Source organism: Vespa velutina, chromosome 15 (assembly GCF_912470025.1).
Source record: "Vespa velutina chromosome 15, iVesVel2.1, whole genome shotgun sequence".
NCBI lineage: Eukaryota > Metazoa > Arthropoda > Insecta > Hymenoptera > Vespidae > Vespa > Vespa velutina.
Window position 1 is genome coordinate 1,102,501 of NC_062202.1, and position 19,076 is coordinate 1,121,576.

Below are 19,076 nucleotides of genomic sequence, written 5' to 3' on the forward strand. Positions count from 1 at the left end.
CTATTTAATAACTGCAAAATAATGGCCATTAATTCGTTTATCTTCGATGCGTTAAATGCATAAGCTTCTTGTGCAGAGATTTTTTTCGTATAATCAAATAATTTTATCCATAAATTGTGCCCTTATCATGGACAAATGGACAAATATGATCTGCGATGATATAGAAGAATCATCGGATTCTGACATTTCTGCAATTTTTGGAGAAATTGGATAACAAAGGTAAAAAGCAAAACTCATACAGGAGACCTATATTGTTAAGTAACTCGGAATCTTATTCCGAAAATATTGACGAATTACTTGACATCGATCCACGTTAATTTCTTTTTGGAGCGCACAAAATTTAGTCCCGAAAGTTTTTGATTTTGATGAAACTCTATCAGGAGTTAAAGCAAATATTAACGATAAATCGTCAATATTAGAAATTTTTCAAATTTTCTTTTCCGAAAATATGCTTGAACATATTGTGAGAGAAACCAATAATTATTATACCACGAAAACGAATTACGTAGTAATCACTTGCGATTGATGTCTTGGAAAAATACGACAGTGACAGAAATGTATCGATTTTTTGCTCTGTCGATGTTAATGTCAGGAGTAAAAAAATTATCAATAGACGAATATTGGTCAACCGACGAATTAATACGCACGGAAAGTATTAAGAACGACTCGCGTATCTTGTTATCCGCGCGTATCTACTATTGCGCCTGTTGCGGAGAGAGCAATTTTTTTCTGAGCACTTTGCAGTGAAAGGGTTAATATTCATTGCGTTAAATATTCGTGCGAACAAAAAAATATTATTTACTTGCGATATCGTTCATTGTTTTATACCTTATTATCTTTCTCTAAGATGATGAATTCGTTGGATGGTTGATAAAATTGACGATACGATTTAGAAAAAAGGAATTTAGATAGAACAATAAACTTCGACAAAATTTTTCTTCGCGCGCAAATTCTCAAGATGGCTACGTTCAAAATGTTTAAACCGAGTAAGAAGGAATCCGTTAGATTAGATTCTTCGATATACGCTACTGACTCGCCATCTATCGACAAAGAAGATTTTTCTGTTGGTAATATAATTTTTTAAAGGACATATTTTCATTAAAAAAATATATTGTTGGTAAAATTTAATTTATCATTTTTACTGATAGATGTCGGTAAAATATTAAGATACTTTCAGAATCGTACATATAAAAAGACCCAAAAGGGGCATTTTGTTCTTGCCGAATTTACGAATAAAAATTTCAATACGGATATTATATTTTTAATAAATATTATTATAAAAAGTGTATTCCCATTACCGTTGATATTTATTGTAGTATATATTGTTATTATATTATTTTCAATAATTTGAAAATATTCTTATACCTTCAATATCTTTAAAAATATTAACTCGTATTTTCTAATTGATATCGCGTTATTGTATTGTTTCAATTTTTGAAGGACATTTTTTATAAAATAAAAATCGATACTTCTCAATTATCATTTATAAAGTTAAGTGCTTCAAGACGTAATACTTTTATGATATATTTTTCTTATACTTGGTCTATATTCATAAAATATAATCAAGCATAACCTCTAAAAGAGTATTTGACAATATATGTAAAGATTATTTGACAACATAGATAAATAAGTTTACAAGAAAATGGTGAGAATATTTTTGTGATTAATTTTTGAATCATAAATTTGAAATATAAACTATAGAATATTATGATGTGTGTTTGTATGTGTGTATATATATATATTATTTTAGTATTCATTAATTAATAAAACTGAAAATGCACACGAGGACAGTATTTGGACCTGTGCTTGGGGATGTCCTAAAAAGAAGAAAGAAGTAAATCCTGATAATGAAGATTCACGGTAATATTCTTTAATTGATAACATACATATTGAATGTTATCACCTTATCAAAATGATATTAAATTTATTTCAACAGAGATTCTATGCAATCAAACGATGAAGACACAGTCGAATACGTAGTCACAGGATCTGTGGATGATGCCGTCAAGGTTTGGGAACATAAAGATGGTACTTTACAATTGAAACATAAATTAACCGGTCATTCCCTTGGAGTTGTGTCAGTGGCTGTGAGTTCGGATGGTTTAAGTATGTTATAATTAAATGACAAAAAAAAAATGTTTTATTCTTTGTAATACAATATCTGGGTAATGATTAATAATCATATTTGTAGAGTGTGCATCAAGTTCACTTGATTCAAGCTTAAAGATATGGGATTTGGAATCTGGTGAAAAGATTTCTAGTATAGAAGTAGGTCCGGTTGATATTTGGACAGTAGTATTTTCTCCTAATGATATATTTGTTGTATCTGGGAGTCATGCTGGTAAAATACATCTATATGGAACAGAAAGCGGAAAACAAGAGCAAACATTAGATACAAGAGGTGGAAAATTCACATTGAGCGTCGCTTATGTACGTACTTTAAAATAAATTATTTGTGTGTATATAGGAACTATTACATTGATTACAGAGAGCAAGTTTATATTATTTCTTATTTCTAGAGTCCTGATGGTAAATATATTGCTAGCGGTGCAATAGATGGTATTATTAATATCTTTGATGTTACTTATGGTAAAGTTCTCCGCACATTGGAAGGTACATTTAAGAAAGTAAAAACTAACATTTGTTGTATTAATCCTACGCTTTCTCTCTCTCTCTCTCTCTCTCTCTCTCTCTCTCTCTCTCTCTCTCTCTTTCTCTCTTATAGAAAGATATATTAAAGTTATTTTTTAGGTCATGCAATGCCTATCAGATCCTTATGTTTTTCTCCTGACTCTCAATTACTGTTGACCGCATCGGATGACGGACACATGAAACTATATGATGTGTCAGTTTCCAAATGAATTAAAAAATACTAAATTTAAGAATTAACGATAATCATTATAGACTTTGTGCTATGTTAATACTTATTATGTGCTTTTCTACAAATTTTAAATTATATTTTTCTCTTATATTTATTTTAGAAAAGATGCCAATCTAGCAGGAACCATGTCGGGCCATGCTTCTTGGGTACTTGGAGTAGCATTTGCACCTAATGGACAAAGATTTGTATCTAGCAGTTCGGATCACACAGTCAAAGTTTGGGAATTAGCACAACGTCAATGTCTGCATACATTTAATGAACATAATGATCAGGTATATGTATTACATAAATAATTAAAAATATTATTCATTATCTAAAAAGATATTTATATACTTAACTATCACTAATATGTATATGCCTGTAAAATACATTCGCGTACCGTAGCATTCTTTATAATTACAAGTAAACTGTTTTATATATAAAGTATAGATTTAATCGAACGACAATCATACCTTATTATTTTTAACAGGTATGGGCAGTAAAGTATAATCCACAAAAGAACAACATTATTGCATCAGTATCTGAAGATAAATCAATTAATCTTTATAATTGTCCCATATAACATATTTAAATTATATATATATATGTATATATATATGTATATATATATATATATATATATATATGAAAATAAAAAAAATTTTATCTATTACATGTTTTCTTTTTTTCTTTTACGAATTGATGTTTTTTATGAGATTAAGGACTTCGAAGAATTTTTTTTTCTTTTTTTTTTTTTTTTTTTTCTTTTTTTTTTATTATATCCAATAGTAAATATTTATAATGAAAAACATGAAATAGTAGCTAGAAATTTTATTATGCAGCACTTAATAGTATACAAATTATACTTAGATACCTGCCAAATGTAAAATATAATATAACAGAAATAAATGTTACTTATTGCCTAAGAAGAATAAAGAGACTTATTACACAATCATCATGAAAAATATGCAAAATGCAGAGAGAAAATTTATTTTAAGAAAAAAATAAAAAAAACCCCGATTATCCGAGTTGGAATGGTTAAATTTAATTAACCTGAACTGGAACAGGGCTTAATACTTATAAATGCCATTTAATAAGGGAACAAAAAAAAAAAAAGCAAAATGAAACTTTCCATATTACGCCAAACATTTTTCTTCTAATGGAACTGCAGATTCGCAAAAGAAGGAACGATGACACAATATAGAATGTAATTATATTAATAGAAATAATGTGATCAGAAAATGATATCAATGTATGGAAAAAAAAAAAGAAAATACGAACAATAAATTATATTCAAATATGAATTCATATGAAATAGATCTCTGTGCATATTTTAATACTAATTATATATATATGTATATATATATTATGTATATATATATATATATACTTTTAAAAAGGATGATATAACTTGATTTGGTAGACATATTTAAATATGAATTAATTTATCTAATAAGACATATGATCAAAATAGAAGCTGTATTGACTGTAAATTTATATAGAAGTAGACTAGAAACTTAGGGTGTATTATTTATAAAATTTTGTCTTCTCACAAATAATTTCATCTTAGCGTTATGTAGACCACTAAATTCATATATATATACATATACATATATATATATATATATATATATATATATATATATATATATATATATATATATATAAACTGTACGACTAATTTACTATAATTTTCTTGCATGTTGAAAACACATCAAGTTTTGCCCAAATATATTCCATGTCACTATCAGTCTTCAAAAGTAATTAGACGATGTGCTCATCGAAATGAGTACATATTAACTATGATGGAAACAAAATACAGATCTAACTTTTCTCTTCGTTTTCACTAATTAAAGATGTACAGTAGCGTATCACCAGTGTTATTGTATAACATACATTGCTAACTTTTTTCTACAGTTCTTAATCACATTTAATATATACAAAATGGAATAAATAATCCCGCGTAATTACTAATATAGACGCTATATAATTTTATACTGACTTGTATTGATGGAATTATGTCATATTATATTATATACAACACACACAGAACATGAACAGGAATGGATTGTGGAATTTCCTGCTACTATACTTCTCTCCCTCTCTCTCTCTCTCTCTCTCTCTCTCTCTCTCTCTCTTTCATTCTCACCATTTTTTTTTTACATATAAAAAACGAATCATCATACGATCTTGAAAATAGTAAAACAATATAACGATAAATATATATATATATATATATATATATATATATATATATATATATATATATATATATATGCATATGTATATATTGAGAAACGTATCAAAATATAAATACATTGATTACGACCACACGAATTATCCAGATAATAACTAGAAAGAATAAATCGAAATACTTAAAATATTAAAGTAACATGATTGCGAAATAAATGGAGCAACTTTTATAATGACTAGGTTTGCAACAATAAAAATTACTGCTACAAAACTCAAAATGATGTTTTTCTATACCGTCGTTACTCTCGAAGAGGCCGTGACTATTTCCGTTTGACTATCAGTTATTTCAAATTTTCCTTCGGAATCATCCGATTTACCCTTAACTATGTGCGAAGGAATGTCTGCTTTTGGATTGTAATTAAAGGGTGGTACGATAGCTGATGCCGGTACACGTCCATTCCCGGACATGATTGGTATTTGTGCAATGTCCGAATTAGGTGGGTCTACTGTTATAAATGAGCCAAGGCGTGACATACGCTTTATACTGTCAATTTCATTTCCAGCATCGCTTCCCTGTTGACGTCGTAAAATAACGGTATTATCTCCTTGCACGATGTTGTCCTTCTTTGATGTAACAGGATTAGATGATTTAACAGGAATCTTACATGGTGCCTCATTTGCGTTCATACCACTCAAATCGCACGAATTTCTATACTTCACTCCATTGGCTTGAACGTTTGTTATTAATGGCTGTTTAGATCTTGACTTTTGCATGGACACCTTATGACTGTCATCTTGAGGAACCCCTTCAAACGTAGAACTACGGAACAATCTAAATGCGGGTGGTTTACTCGAAATAATTTGTCCGTCTATCTCTGCCGTACCGTTACCAGGTGTAATCCATTTTTTCCCATCCGATTTATCGGATAATTGTTTACTTTTGTTTTCTTCTACCTTCTTCCATAGACTAGCGATTTTACTCGTCGCTTCCTTCGCCAATCTACGATTTTGTACGCCACTTGATGTGTCGGATATGATGCTAGAATTGCTGTTAGATCTCTGACCCAAGGGTCCTATTTTACGAAAAACTTTTCCATTATCATTTTGCAATGTACTTTGATTATTGGTTAAGCCTTTACTCGTTCCAGTTACTTTAGTACCACTTTTAGGAATTCCTAATGTCGGCATGATCTTCGATACTTGCGGTTTTTCTATCCCATTTGCTTTAACACCCTTCGTCTGATACGTTTGATGAGATCTCACAGAAATTTTAGATTTTCCAACGGCTGGATGAATTTTCGTCGTTCCCTTTATTGGCTTAGCAATTTTTGTCTTTATAGGCGAAGCCGGTGAAAATACCGTCGGTGCATTTTCTACTTCTGGTTCATCCTTAGTGAATGTTCCCTGACGTTCTAATTGTTTTGTTGGTACTTCGACTTTAGATTCATTTTGGCTACTCGACGAGCATGCAGGCGTACTATGACGTTTGTTGGATCTGGTAAATGTTAACGAAGATCCCTTGTTCGGTAGCGATGTCCTTTTACTCGCGGCGTTAGCATTTTTTATTTTATTTTCGTAATTAGCAATGGCAGAGGATATCTTTGGACTAGTATTTGTTTTTAATGTTGGTTCTTTTGTTGTTGTAGGAGGTGTTACACCTGGACTATTACTTTGTCTAAGAGCAATGGCCCTGGTTGTTCTAACAATAGGAGAAGTGTTACTACGTCCGATAGGAATAGCACTAACAGGAGTTGGATGTTTCAATGGAGATGACTGTGGAGTTGGTTTACGCGTAATTGGATTCGAATATAACGCTTTTCTCCTTCCGCGAATAGCTTTTGGACTTCCTGGTTCCGACTTGTCCGTAGTATTTGAATCTGCACTAACATCTCTACTACTACCCATTCCTGGCTTAATTATACGTGGACGTTTAATTACCTGACATTGTTCCTCCGTGCAATTAGATCCATTATCGCTTCCAGATTCTATAGGATCATTTTCTTCCGGTGCACGTTCTACGTCCGATTTATCCTTTTCTTCTTGAACATTGTGATCATATCTTTGCGAAATATCAGCTTGATTGGTATACGTGTCCATTAATCTTTTGGAAACTCCATTAACAAAACATAATCTTAGACTTTGTTCTGATCCGGATTCGTTCGATACTAAACTTAAAGTTTCTTGATCCAATAAAACATCATCTCCGAGAGAGACGGCATGAGCTTTACTAGATTCATTCAAGGTATTTAATACTATAGTAGCATTATGCTCCAACATATTATTAATTTCTTCTAACGCGATATTGTGGACGTTATCTGTGCCTTCCTTTTCCAAAGTATTTGCCGTTGGGTCTATGTCACAATCATCAACCTTTTGCATACACTCCGAATCATTTAACGTTCTTGTGCGATATCTTTCTTTATTTTCTTGATTTTCTGCACGTTTCTTTCTCAATGCCCTAGGCATCGGCAATTTCGTAAGCGTAGGAATGGAAGATTTACCAGCAGTCGCTGGATCTACAACTTCTGGATCCTTTTGTTGACAGGTTTGATCAATCTCTTCTTTGTTACTTACAATTGCATTGATAATTGGAAACGGATTTTCAAGTACTTGAGTTTGAAAACGTGCCCTATCCTCTTGTCTACGTTGCTTGGGTGTTAATTTGGAAAAAGGAGAACACTTGCCTTGTGTTATTTTATTCGGCGTCTCAACCGGTTTACCCTCCTGTTTACGTCTCTCTTCCTCCTTCTTAACGAATTCAGCGGCAATCGTATAAGTTTTGTATCTTTCCTTAGCTAAGTTTCTCTTTTGTTTAGGTGTTAAATGATTTTTATTCGATCTCTTCTTCGGAGTCGACTCCGCAGAGCTACTGACGCAATATTCCGAAGAAATAGTAGTAATTCCTTCGTCAGTATCATTTTCCCCTTCGTCGATAGCTTCTACCAAAGTAGGTGGCACCTCCTCCGTGCGTAATTCTGTATCTATGCATAGGGTATCGTTACAAAGGGTATCCGTATTTCCTTCCATCGTCGATTGATCCATTTCATTCACTTCATTGAAAAGAGATGGAGGATTAATGTTTTCCAAATATTCACTGAGACTATTGTTACCGCTCGATTGCATACCTTCGGCATATCGCATGCAAGTAATTGACAAAACATTAGCTACCGGTTTAAGTAAATCAAATACTGGATCACTCCCTGATAAAGAATGCGAATCGTGATCCTTATTATCAGCCACTTCCGAAGTAATACTCGCTACGCTTAACATACTGTTTTCCATATCTCCGACATCGAACAATTCATCCATTACAGATGGTGGCTTAACATTTTCCAAATGTGAGTGTACACAATCGTTGAGTAAATTTTCTAAACTACCCGTGTGACTTTGTCCTTGATTCAATGCTCTTTTAGCTACAACACCAAGAGGCAAAGATTTCTTGCGACAATTTCGCGAATCAACGCCCGATTGATTCTTAGTTTGAACAGGCGGAAGAGATGTGGAATAACATCTGTCCCTATTGACATAACTTTCTGTATTGTCCGTAGGTCCAGCGTAACTGGCGGTCAAAGATAACAAACTTCCCATCGAAGATGGTGGTTTAATAGCATCGAGATCGATAGATGTCATACTCGTCGTTTCCATTTCATTTTGTTTATTTACCTCGGCATCAACAGCTTCTGCCAATTTAATCGCTTCCTGTTGAATAATTTTAGAATCTGTCATATTTACGTGCTCATCGTCTTCGCCTTCTGCGATATCCGACATGATTGTAGTTTGACCATCAGGGACGTCACTTTTGAACGATGGTACTATAGGAGCACTGATGCTGATACTTGGAAAAGAAACTTCATTCGGGGAATCTTCGTTCCATGTATCACTTAATATACTTTGTTTCATCGTATTTGAATCTCTTTCTCGTATTGCCTCGGTTTGTTGTACCAAAGTAGCTGTAAGCCGATCTAATGATGCGATCATGGCATCGGGATCACGTTGACGTCTATAAACATCTTCTTCCACACGTTTTGTCGTTTTATCAATGACATATGTCTCCTTCTCGTCAACGTCATCCTTCGTTATATTATCATTAATCTCATTATCTTTGAAGGAAGCTTTTAAATGAGTGTAAGATTCATCGTTTAATTTCTGATGCTTGATTATAGTACTACGTTTTCCCGCAATATTTTCACTCGCATTAGGAAGTCCTGTCTGTATGCATAATTCTAACAATGCATGTTCCGATTGTTCTACAGAATCAATGGAATTACTGCTTTCAGAATCTGTACTTTTCATTCTCGTCTCGCACATATTCTCTATAATTTCTGTCTCCTTTAATAATTTCTCTTTCCATTTCGTAGATTCTGTTACTTTAAGATCTTTGCTAGAGCAAAGATCTATCTTGAAAGTTTTGCAATGCTCGTTCGAAAACTCCAATTTATCTTGCAAAGAATATTCGATATTAGACGTACTTGTTTCCTTACTACTAAGAGTTATATCTATTGTCGATGGTATAGTATGGACAGAGAAATTATCGTTATCCGTTACGCTAATTTCACTAATGTTACTGTTCGAAGAATGTTTCTGGATATTTTGAGATGCCATCGATTTTTCTTTGTCGTTTAATTCCTAAAATAATAAAGTAAATAAATTGCATAGAAAAGGAAAAAAAAAAAAAAAAAAAAGAAAAAAAAAAGAAAAGAAAGAAAAACAAAAACTAATCTTGTCTCATATGACGTTATTCTTTTTGTTTAAGATAGATTACATACCTCCGCCAATTCCGTTTGATCTTCTTTGGTTATCAATAAATCGTCCTTGAACGATTTCGTCGTATCCAACAAAACTGATGAATGTTCTCTCAAAGTATTTATAGGCAGTGCTTTTCCAGTAGGTTCTGGTTGTATTGGATTAAAAGAATCAGTAGCAGAACCAATAGAATCATTAGATTCTACTTGATCCAACGCAATGCTCGTTTGATATCTCATTAAATTACTCTCTGCTCTTGGAAGTTTCTCAAAACTATTACCTATAAAGGAATGCCTATGTCTGCGAAAAAAAAAAAAAAAAAAAAAAAAAAAAAAATAATTAAATCAAATTATAAAGATATTTGTATAATTGGTTAAGAGAAATAATGAGATATAACCAATTAATATATTTACTACCTATTGTTTTGCATTCCAATGTTGATACAAGCAGCAAGTAGATCTTCATCATCTTCATCAACGTCACTGGCTTGATCTATATTTCCCACATAAGACGTACCTTTGTTCAAAAATAATTCTTTCGAGGATTTAGATTCAGTATCAAATGTGATACTTTGATTAATTGGTATCTCATGCTTATCTATAAAAAAAAAAAAAAAAAAAAGAAAAAAAAAGAAAGTAAAAAAAACATAATATATATATATATAATATATATATATATAATGTATATATAATATATATATGTATATATAATGTATGTATGTGTAAACGAGATAACGTCGATAAGAATCAAACAAGGTATTAAAGTATGATGCATACAAACGTTTCATCATCGAGTTTACTTACCTGTTTTAACTTCAGTTGAATTTACTTTCGTAGAATTATCTTTATTATATTGACAACTACCTGGTACTGATTCCTGCCATTTTTTCTCTATAAATTTGCTCGCGATATCGAAATCTTGCTTTTTATCTTGATTAGTAAAACGATTATTGGCTTTCTCGATATTCATTAAAGATGAAGCTTTCTCGTTGTGCTCGATGTCATTTAATTTATTAGGTTCTAGCAATTTTCTCGATAAACTTTTTATTTTACTATCTTCTTGTAAATCGGAAGACGAAGCGGCCCGAGACGAATTCAATGAAATCCCACGTGGTGTGCCTTCCGTACAATACATTTTAATCGTGTCCTCTTGAATAAGACCTTGTTCGGTAGTCACATAATAAGCGGCATGTTGTTTCTCGTCATCCTCTACAGTTTGTTCAGCATATCTTATACTGTAATCCGTTGGTTGATCAAGATCAGTTTCAGCATAATTTCGAAACAGAGATTCTTCAGAATTATGACTCAACGTTGGTGAGATCGCATTTTGAATAGAATTAAGAGGATCGCATTGATGTAACAACGAATTGTCCGTATACATGCGATCGTAATCCTCGCATTGATTACTCGAAAAATTATCAGGTACGTAAGATAGTTGCGAGGGGATATCAGATTTAGATTTTGGAATATCGGATCTATATTCAGAATTCTTACAAACAGTTACGTCTGTTTCATCCGAGACGCTGGATTGGCTGTTAAATTTAGAAGTAGATGACATACTTTGATTGAGTAACGAAGCATTGTCTTCGACAGAAGAATGTAATAAAGTTTGCGAGCAAACAGCTTCTTGATCAGGCACTGATGACCATGATATAGTAGAAGTAGTCGAACGTAATTCACTAACGTTACTGAATTCAATATCATTAGGTCTGAGATTTTCTGGTATAGCATTTTTGTAACGTAACGTGTATTTCTTTTCAGACGAAGTCGCTTTTGGATTATCCATTTGTATTCCATTGTCGAATCCTGTCGCTGCGTGTAACGACAATGATTGTTTACCTTGTGTCTCGGTCGGTGACATTCCATTTAGGACATGCCGATGAACCCTTTCGAACATCGTATCCGAATGTGTACTAGTTACCGATCTCATGGATTCTCTACTTTCGCTCCTAGAAACTCCATTGCATTTATTAGTCCCAGACGTACTCGATTGATTGTACAATTGATAAGAACGTAATCCGCGATTATTAACAGAGAGGAAACTGTGATCGACCTTGAACGTGAATTTATCATCCTTGTTCGTTGGTGAAGTACTGGGTTCTATATTGTCGCAAGTTTCGGCTAAATTCTGATCGATCTCTTGTTCAAGAGCACGTTGTCGTCGAGCCGCGAGAAAAGGTAAAGTTGGTAATCCAAGTCCACGCGCGGTTGAATCCAATTGAACGATATTGCTACATCCAGGTCTGGCATTGAGTAAATTTTTTAACGCAGCACTGGAACCCATCGATATCATTTTGTGTTTCGAATGTACGAGACTACGTAACATGGGTACCGCACCCAAGGACCAAAGAAGACGTTGATCTTGTGGACATCTAGCTGAGAGATTCCAAAGGGCTCCGCATGCATTACTAACAACCGTGAGACTAGGCGATCGTAATTGTTGCAAAAGTACCTGCAAGCAACCCCTTTCTCGTACGATTGCTCTGTAATCTTCTCTAACTGCGACGTGACAGGAAACGTTTCTCAATATACCACCGGCATTTTCAACAATGGCCAAAGTTTTCGACGGGGCATTGTAACTCAACATATCAACGAGAAAAGCAAGTGCTCCGTCAACGGCGCATATATCCACTTTGTTCGTGCTACAATGAGCAGATAAATTCCAAAGTGCCGATAATATCGACTTTAGGGTAGACTCTTTTCTACCCTCCATTGCGGCTTTCATCAATCCCGTAACAGCACCTACTTCTCTCAACGTTTGCTTGCTACTACTATCGGCTCGCCATGATAAATTTCGCAATACACTTGCCGTTACTTGCCTGAGATCATCGCTGGGACTTCGTAATTGCGAGACCAATGCTTTCATAAATTCTCGAAACGAACATAAAAGAGCCTTGTTATTACCGTCGCCGAACGTTAAATTCGTCAATGCCATGCCCGCATATCTTCTCAAAGTTATACAATTTTGATCGTCGCATTCGCTACCATGAGCCAAATGATCCATCTCTATTAATTCGGCAACAGCATGAAGGCCACCGAGTTGGCACATCGCATGACGATGTGCCTCGTCGAATGATAATTTCATCAGGCCCGCTATCGTTGCTCCTGGATGTTTCTCAAGATCCGGTGCCTGTCCCGATTCCAATGACGTTCTCAACGATTGACAATAATCTCGTAATTGTTCGAGAAACCTGAGAACTCGGGCCTCCCGACGTCCAGCTCTCTCGTCGCTCTTAGCGTGTACAACATTGTGCAATGCACGAGACGCCCTTTCTCTCGTTTCTGGATCTTGTCCAGGAGCGTGAATCAATTGAACGAGCAAAGGTAGACAACCTGATTGTCTCATGACGAGACAGCTGTCGATTGAAGTACTCATGGATAATAAAGTTGAGCTCATGTCCTCTCGACCTTCGGAACTTCCAAGCATGCTCAACAAATTATAGACGACGTCTACCTTAGCCCCCAATCTACGATGACCTTGCATTTCCGTCGAAGTACCGAGCATTGTACCAGAATTTGAAGAGAAACTCATAACGCTTGCCACGTCCTGCAATAATAATGTCGTCTCATTTAACAATCTCTTTGATTTATATTTATATGTATATACAAAAAAAAAAAAAATAAAAAATAAAATATATATATTAGGATTACTGTCATTCAAAAACTTACGTTATGAGTAGAGCTCGATGTACTTTGTTGATTGGAAAATCCCATTTGTTGGGTCGCCCATAAATCTCTTCGAATGGGCCAAGTTCCACTGTAGGAAGAGGGCAATAATCCATGACTTTGTAAAGAACAACCTGGCTTGTTTTCTTCCTCGCTACTGCCATCCTCGTTGTAACATTTGTTTCGTCTCACATAAAACTGCAATAATACACGGGTATGCACGCATATAAACGCGATGACATTTAAATATTATACGATGCAGTTTCTTTCTTAGATATATCGAGAATATCTTTTTTATGACGTCAAGAGGGCAGTAAAAAAAAAAAGAGGAAAACAAAAAAAAGAAAGATAATACCAATTGTCATTTACTTGTTTCTATTATTTCTTTGTATAATTTTCTTTTAATTTTTCGTTTCTTTTCTTATTTTTTTTTTTTTTTTTTTTTTTTTAAATGCATACCGTATGACTCACTCACATTCATTTCTCCAAAGTGCATCCAAAGAAGAGGATGAGTCGAATGTAAAAGTGGAGAATAACTTAAAGGCAGTCCATGTACGAAAAGAGAGGAAGGAAGAGGAATACGCCGAAGGGAAATGCATGCTTGTGTGTATGCGAGGGAGAGACACAGGGGAGGGAAAAGAGAGTAGACAAGGAAGACAGACCAAGAGCCCAAGAACGAGAGAGAAATAGCGAGAGCTTGAGTAAAATCAATACGTGCTACGTTAGTGAACGTGTATATACGGAATGTACGTGCGCCACGAGGCGCAGCTCGACAGCACCCTCTCTTTCTTTCTTTCTCTCTCTTTTTCTCTCTCTCTCTCTCTCTCATTTTCCAGACTCCTTCATGAAACGACCATGAAAATGAATTTGCAAAAAATGTATCAATACTTAAAAAAAGGGAAAAAAATCATCTAAGAGCAAACCGAAGATGATCACACACATCCGCATACACACACACACACACACACATCCACATGCACATATGCATAGATACATATGAAAATAATAAGAAGAATTATCCCTTGAATACACACACATATATTTACACACACACACACTTTTATCACACGATTTATCACACGATTTATCACATGATTTTAATCTCAAAAGAAGCCTGAAAGAAAAAGACGATAGAGAAAAAGACGGGTGTTTGTACAAAGAAATAGGAAGAAAAAAAAAGGATTAAAAAAAGGATAAAAATAAAATAAAGAGACAAATTTACCTCAGGACTGGAGGCGGACGATCTCCGTTCGTCTTCTTCTTTGATCTCAGGTTCCATGGCATCCTCTTTCTTAGTATCCTTGATAAAACTTGATGATAGGTAAGTAGATCCACGTAGATCAGCATCAGTAGCATCAATGAGCAAGTTCTTGGCAGCGGCTACTGATCGTACGGCCGCTGCCGCTGCCGCTGCTGTTGTAGCCGTCGTGGCAGCCGTGGTGGTGGTGGTGGTGGTCGTCGTGGGTGCCGCCACCACCGGCACTGCCGGCACCGCTAAAGCGGCTGGACGTCTCGAGCAGCTTGTCTCCGGCTCGTGCGCCGCGACGACCACGGGGTAAACCAGGGCCGTACTACCACGTTCAAAAATACGAATGGGGCGCCTAACACTTTGCTGATTATATCTGCTGCTAGCCAAATTGTTGCTACTACTGCTGCTACTACTGCTGCTACCTAAACCGCTACTACCAACGCAGTCTTCCAATTCGAATCTCTCGTACGAGCGATGAGGATCCCCTATCAATCCTCCTCTTTCTCCTACTCTTATAACACCTCCACCACCTCCACTTCCTTCTTGATTTTCCTCCGGGAACAAACCCCAAGTTTTTTTAGATGCTATCACCTCGACGTCCTCCTAAAGGCAAGCAAATATTCATTATAGAATTATTAATCTATCTTCTAATCTTTCACGCAAAATTTCTTTCTTATTTATTAATGATTTCTTAATTGACTTTAATTTCCTAGATTTTCCCATATTCTTATAGATAAATTATTTTCAATTATCTATAATGTCATTTAACTTTCAATTCCCATACTTATATATTTATAATTAGTATAATATAATATACGTGGTATAATATAATTATAGATCATATTATAATTATATTATATTAAGTAATAATATATTATAACTTTCACGTTGTATTAGTTTTTAACAAACCTCATAAAAAATTCAATCATATGATATAATAATAATTAAAATTATAGACAATTGCCTGTTATTTGACAAACCCATATCACTCACTCTTCATGATGTATTAATTATATTAATTGATAGAAATGCCGTGAAACTGTTCAGCAATTATGAGAAATATTCTAACAACGAAAAATCAATTGGAACGATCATTCAGACAATCTCGTCGACCGTCTAAAATCGCAGGATAAATCACAACTTTGTTCTACATTTCTTTTTTTTTTTTTTTTTTTTTTTTCCTTCACTTCACAGTTATAAGAACTTTCTCAAAGGGAGAAAATTGCATGAAATAGAGCGATTTACTTTCTATTTACTGAACATGCTAGAGAAGAATCGAGAAAAAGTCCAATTTCCGTGAGCTACCATTCAACGCGCAGTTGTTAAGTGGTCAATTGGAGTTGGCGGGAGATTGAAATGAGAGTTTAAATGTGGCGCTTGACCTTGGATTTACCATCTACAGGTGTTACGTTGCGTAAATCTCCATAGGTATGTTACTACGTATGTACTTCGAACGATAGTTCTTGCATAAAATGATATTTCAACATTTTACGTTTGATTTTATACGCCATTATTATCGTCATTTGATGACGATAATAATTACGAAATTATAATCTATATAATAAACATTCGTTACAGTATAATATATGTTTACATATCTTGAATAGTAACATTTTCAACAATTTTAACAAGTTGAATCTAGGCCAATGAGAAACACATCAAAGCTTATAAATATTAAGAAATATGACTGTCACATGAAATAGATTTACGTTTCTATTTGCAAATTCATTCATTCTCTTCAAGTCGCATAATATTGAAGTATTACATTGAAATGTTAAGAAATCCAATAGAGAAATTTATTGAATCCTACGTCATAATAATGTATCAACGAGTTTTACTCGTCTTCGAACGTTCGTGAAAACAGAAAAAAAGGAGAGCTATTAAAAATAGTCTGGTCGTTTGACGTAGCTATTGAGGGAGACTTTTCTGTGAGTAAAATGAAGAAGAAAAAGAAAAAGAGGACAAAATAACAGAGCATACCAATCGGTGATGCGAGAAAGGCGAAAGTAAGCCTGGAATTGTTGCATCTCTGTGTTTACGGGCAATGTACTCACAAATTAATAAGCATTGGCCCAGGTATAAGTCTCTTTTAGCTTCTTCAGACCGTATAATCGATCGAAAATTATTCCTCGTGCCAAGAAGATACTTTCTGATATATTTCAAGAATATATATATATATATATATATATAGATTCGAAACTAAATCCTTCATTTACGAGAATAATTAATCCATCGATTTAATAGATCGTTTTCGTAATCTAACACAAAAGACACACGATTATCTTTGCACTAAAGAATGATTTCTGCAATCCAAGAAGGATGTTACGTAAACATCACGGACATGTCGTTCGTCATTATAAGGACAATCACCTTGCAATCGCTAGTCCGATAAGTATCCCGTGTGACTTTGGAGTATCGTAAAGTCGTCGAAGTTCTTCTAAAACGATCGTCATAAGATCTATCCTCTTGATCTTCCTTCTCTATAGCATCAAAAGCTTCCTTGTTCTCCATGATCAATCTCAAACGATTTCTCTTAGTCTTTACAGTCTTTGGATTCAGTGTATTGGTCGATGACACGAATTTCGTTGAACGTGGCAAAGGAATCATAGTGTTGCTTGATCGACGTGGAGATGAACTTAATGATCCTTGACGAGTATCATCTGGTAGACCTAGCGAAGAATGATTGATCTGATCCTCACGATTTTCTCCAGGCATCTTTTATCAACCTAATTGCCTTACTGTTACTCTTGTATTATAGAAAAATAATATCCCGGATAAATGATATTTGAAACGATTAATTCGATCTAACACGTTTGATTTAAACGTCACGATGATATCCAATTTCGTCCTATTTATATCGATTCGTTCGTAGAAACATCACAAATCCGCGTCTCTTCAATTTCCGAAGCTTTCTCTAGCACCTTCACCTCCTCTTCTCCTTCTTCAATCTCATCGTGCTCCATCAGACGTCGGACTGGGGCTCGACGCATGCGTCGAAGCAAAGATTTTCAAAATGTCCCTCTGCCATTTCAACAACCCCATTTTATAGCCTCTTCGCACCTTGTTTATTCTGATCTGTATACGCGAGCGCGCGCGCGTATGTCTGTACCTCTGTGTGTGTGTGTGGGTGTGTGTGTTTGTGTCTCTTTCTCTCCCTCTCTCTTTTTCTTTAATAATATTAACAAGGTCAATCGATCGGATTATAAAATTTCGTCGTCTTGATAATTAAATCGTCGACGATTTTACTCGCAGATTACTTTTTCCTTCGTTGAACATAACACGCATCGATGTCCCTTCTTAACGTTCCATTTATAGTCATACGCAGCAGCTGCCGCTGCTCAGGCTACGCTTTTACGATGGTCTTTGTATGCCAAGCGTAAAACTTGCGGGCCACGTGCTCGACGCAACATCCTCCATGAAGATCCTATAGGAAATATAACTTGAAGAATACTTGAATAGAATTATATCATTAATGTTCAAAAGCGAATCTTTTTTTGATCTTCCAAATGTTAACTAATGATTATTCAACGATTAATCGCACAATTCTTCTTGCACTATTAAATAATACATCGGAGATAACGAACAATGTGAATCCTTTTTAAACAATTAGTATTGAACAAGCAATTTCACGAACCAATAGCAAACCATGTCTTTCATCAACTCGACGAAGCACACACAAAACGTTTTAGCACCAACGCGTTTCAACTCGGACGTCAACTCGAACGTCGGAGTTCTTTTTCTACACGACGATAACGAAAGAAGACGAAGAAGACTAAATTGAAAGGAATGGAAAAGCCCATCAGTTGTGATGGTATGTAGTGACTCAAAAGAAACGTCAGAGTGAATCGTCTATAACGGAAAGGATCGAGAGCGTGGAAGGTCGAATACGATAACGAGCTTGACCGCAAAGAAACGCAGCAACGTCTCTGTAACGTCAGACTGAAATAGCTTGAAGGACTTTGAATGTCGATCAACGAACTCGATTAATTATCTCTCTCTCTCTCTCTCTCTCTCTCTCTCTCTCTCTCTCTCTCTCTCTCTCTCTCTCTCTCTCTCTCTTCCTCTCTCTCTCTCTCTCTCTCTCTCTTCCTCTCTCTCTCTCTCTCTCTCTCTCTCTCTCTCTCTCTCTCTTCCTCTCCCTCTCTCTCTCTCTTTTTTATTATATAAGAACAACGAGCAAAGTATTTATTTTTATTATTTTAACCGGATAAATTTGGAAGATGATCTTTTCTTTTTCTTTTTAATTTTTTTTATCGACACACTAGATGTAATATTCGACGAGGAAAACGGAATTCGAATGCACGTAGCCTAAGTGGCTGATATAAACTGACGTAGGTTAGGGGATCGAAGAACAGCTGGGCTCGGC

General features: G+C 34.8%; 2 protein-coding genes and 1 long non-coding RNA gene across 10 annotated transcripts in view; 1 reads left to right on the top strand and 2 right to left on the bottom strand.

Moving 5' to 3' along the window:
* Positions 1–1,392, bottom strand: part of LOC124954584 — an 87,538-nt gene extending 86,146 nt beyond the window's left edge. Inside the window, exon 1 of the long non-coding RNA XR_007102583.1 lies at positions 829–1,392. This is a non-coding gene — a long non-coding RNA (uncharacterized LOC124954584). The remainder of the gene's footprint in view (positions 1–828) is intronic.
* LOC124954582 (WD repeat-containing protein 61) lies at positions 1,187–3,533 on the top strand. Of its 2 annotated transcripts, none has more exons than XM_047507729.1 (8): positions 1,187–1,645; positions 1,751–1,860; positions 1,937–2,106; positions 2,192–2,430; positions 2,520–2,613; positions 2,752–2,845; positions 2,982–3,153; positions 3,351–3,533. In XM_047507729.1, the coding sequence occupies exons 1-8, from the start codon at positions 1,643–1,645 to the stop codon at positions 3,441–3,443; spliced, it is 975 nt and encodes a 324-aa protein (XP_047363685.1). In that variant the 5' UTR covers positions 1,187–1,642; the 3' UTR covers positions 3,444–3,533. The 2 variants fall into 2 exon arrangements, with proteins under 2 accessions (XP_047363685.1, XP_047363686.1); XM_047507730.1 differs by having other exon boundaries at positions 1,792–1,860.
* A 1,583-nt stretch (positions 3,534–5,116) lies between these two features.
* Positions 5,117–19,076, bottom strand: part of LOC124954580 — a 30,237-nt gene continuing 16,277 nt past the window's right edge. For 4 of the 7 annotated variants that reach the window (XM_047507722.1, XM_047507723.1, XM_047507724.1 and 1 more), the window contains 6 exons: positions 14,684–15,313; positions 13,465–13,659; positions 10,600–13,342; positions 10,213–10,393; positions 9,820–10,096; positions 5,117–9,679 (listed from right to left, as the gene is read on the bottom strand). In XM_047507722.1, the coding sequence (XP_047363678.1) occupies positions 5,342–9,679; positions 9,820–10,096; positions 10,213–10,393; positions 10,600–13,342; positions 13,465–13,659; positions 14,684–15,313 (8,364 nt within the window). In that variant the 3' untranslated portion in view covers positions 5,117–5,341. Of the gene's footprint in view, positions 9,680–9,819; positions 10,097–10,212; positions 10,394–10,599; positions 13,343–13,464; positions 13,660–14,683; positions 15,314–17,080; positions 18,135–18,344; positions 18,768–19,076 lie in introns of those variants that run through there. The other 3 variants (XM_047507725.1, XM_047507726.1, XM_047507727.1) reach the window with 3 other exon arrangements.

What these genes read in the sequence shown, in the direction of transcription:
- LOC124954582 (XM_047507729.1), top strand. An exon ending in AGTTCTCCGCACATTGGAAG is followed by an intron (nt 2,614 to 2,751) that starts GTACATTTAAGA and finishes GTTATTTTTTAG; the next exon opens with GTCATGCAATGCCTATCAGA. An exon ending in TTAATGAACATAATGATCAG is followed by an intron (nt 3,154 to 3,350) that starts GTATATGTATTA and finishes TATTTTTAACAG; the next exon opens with GTATGGGCAGTAAAGTATAA.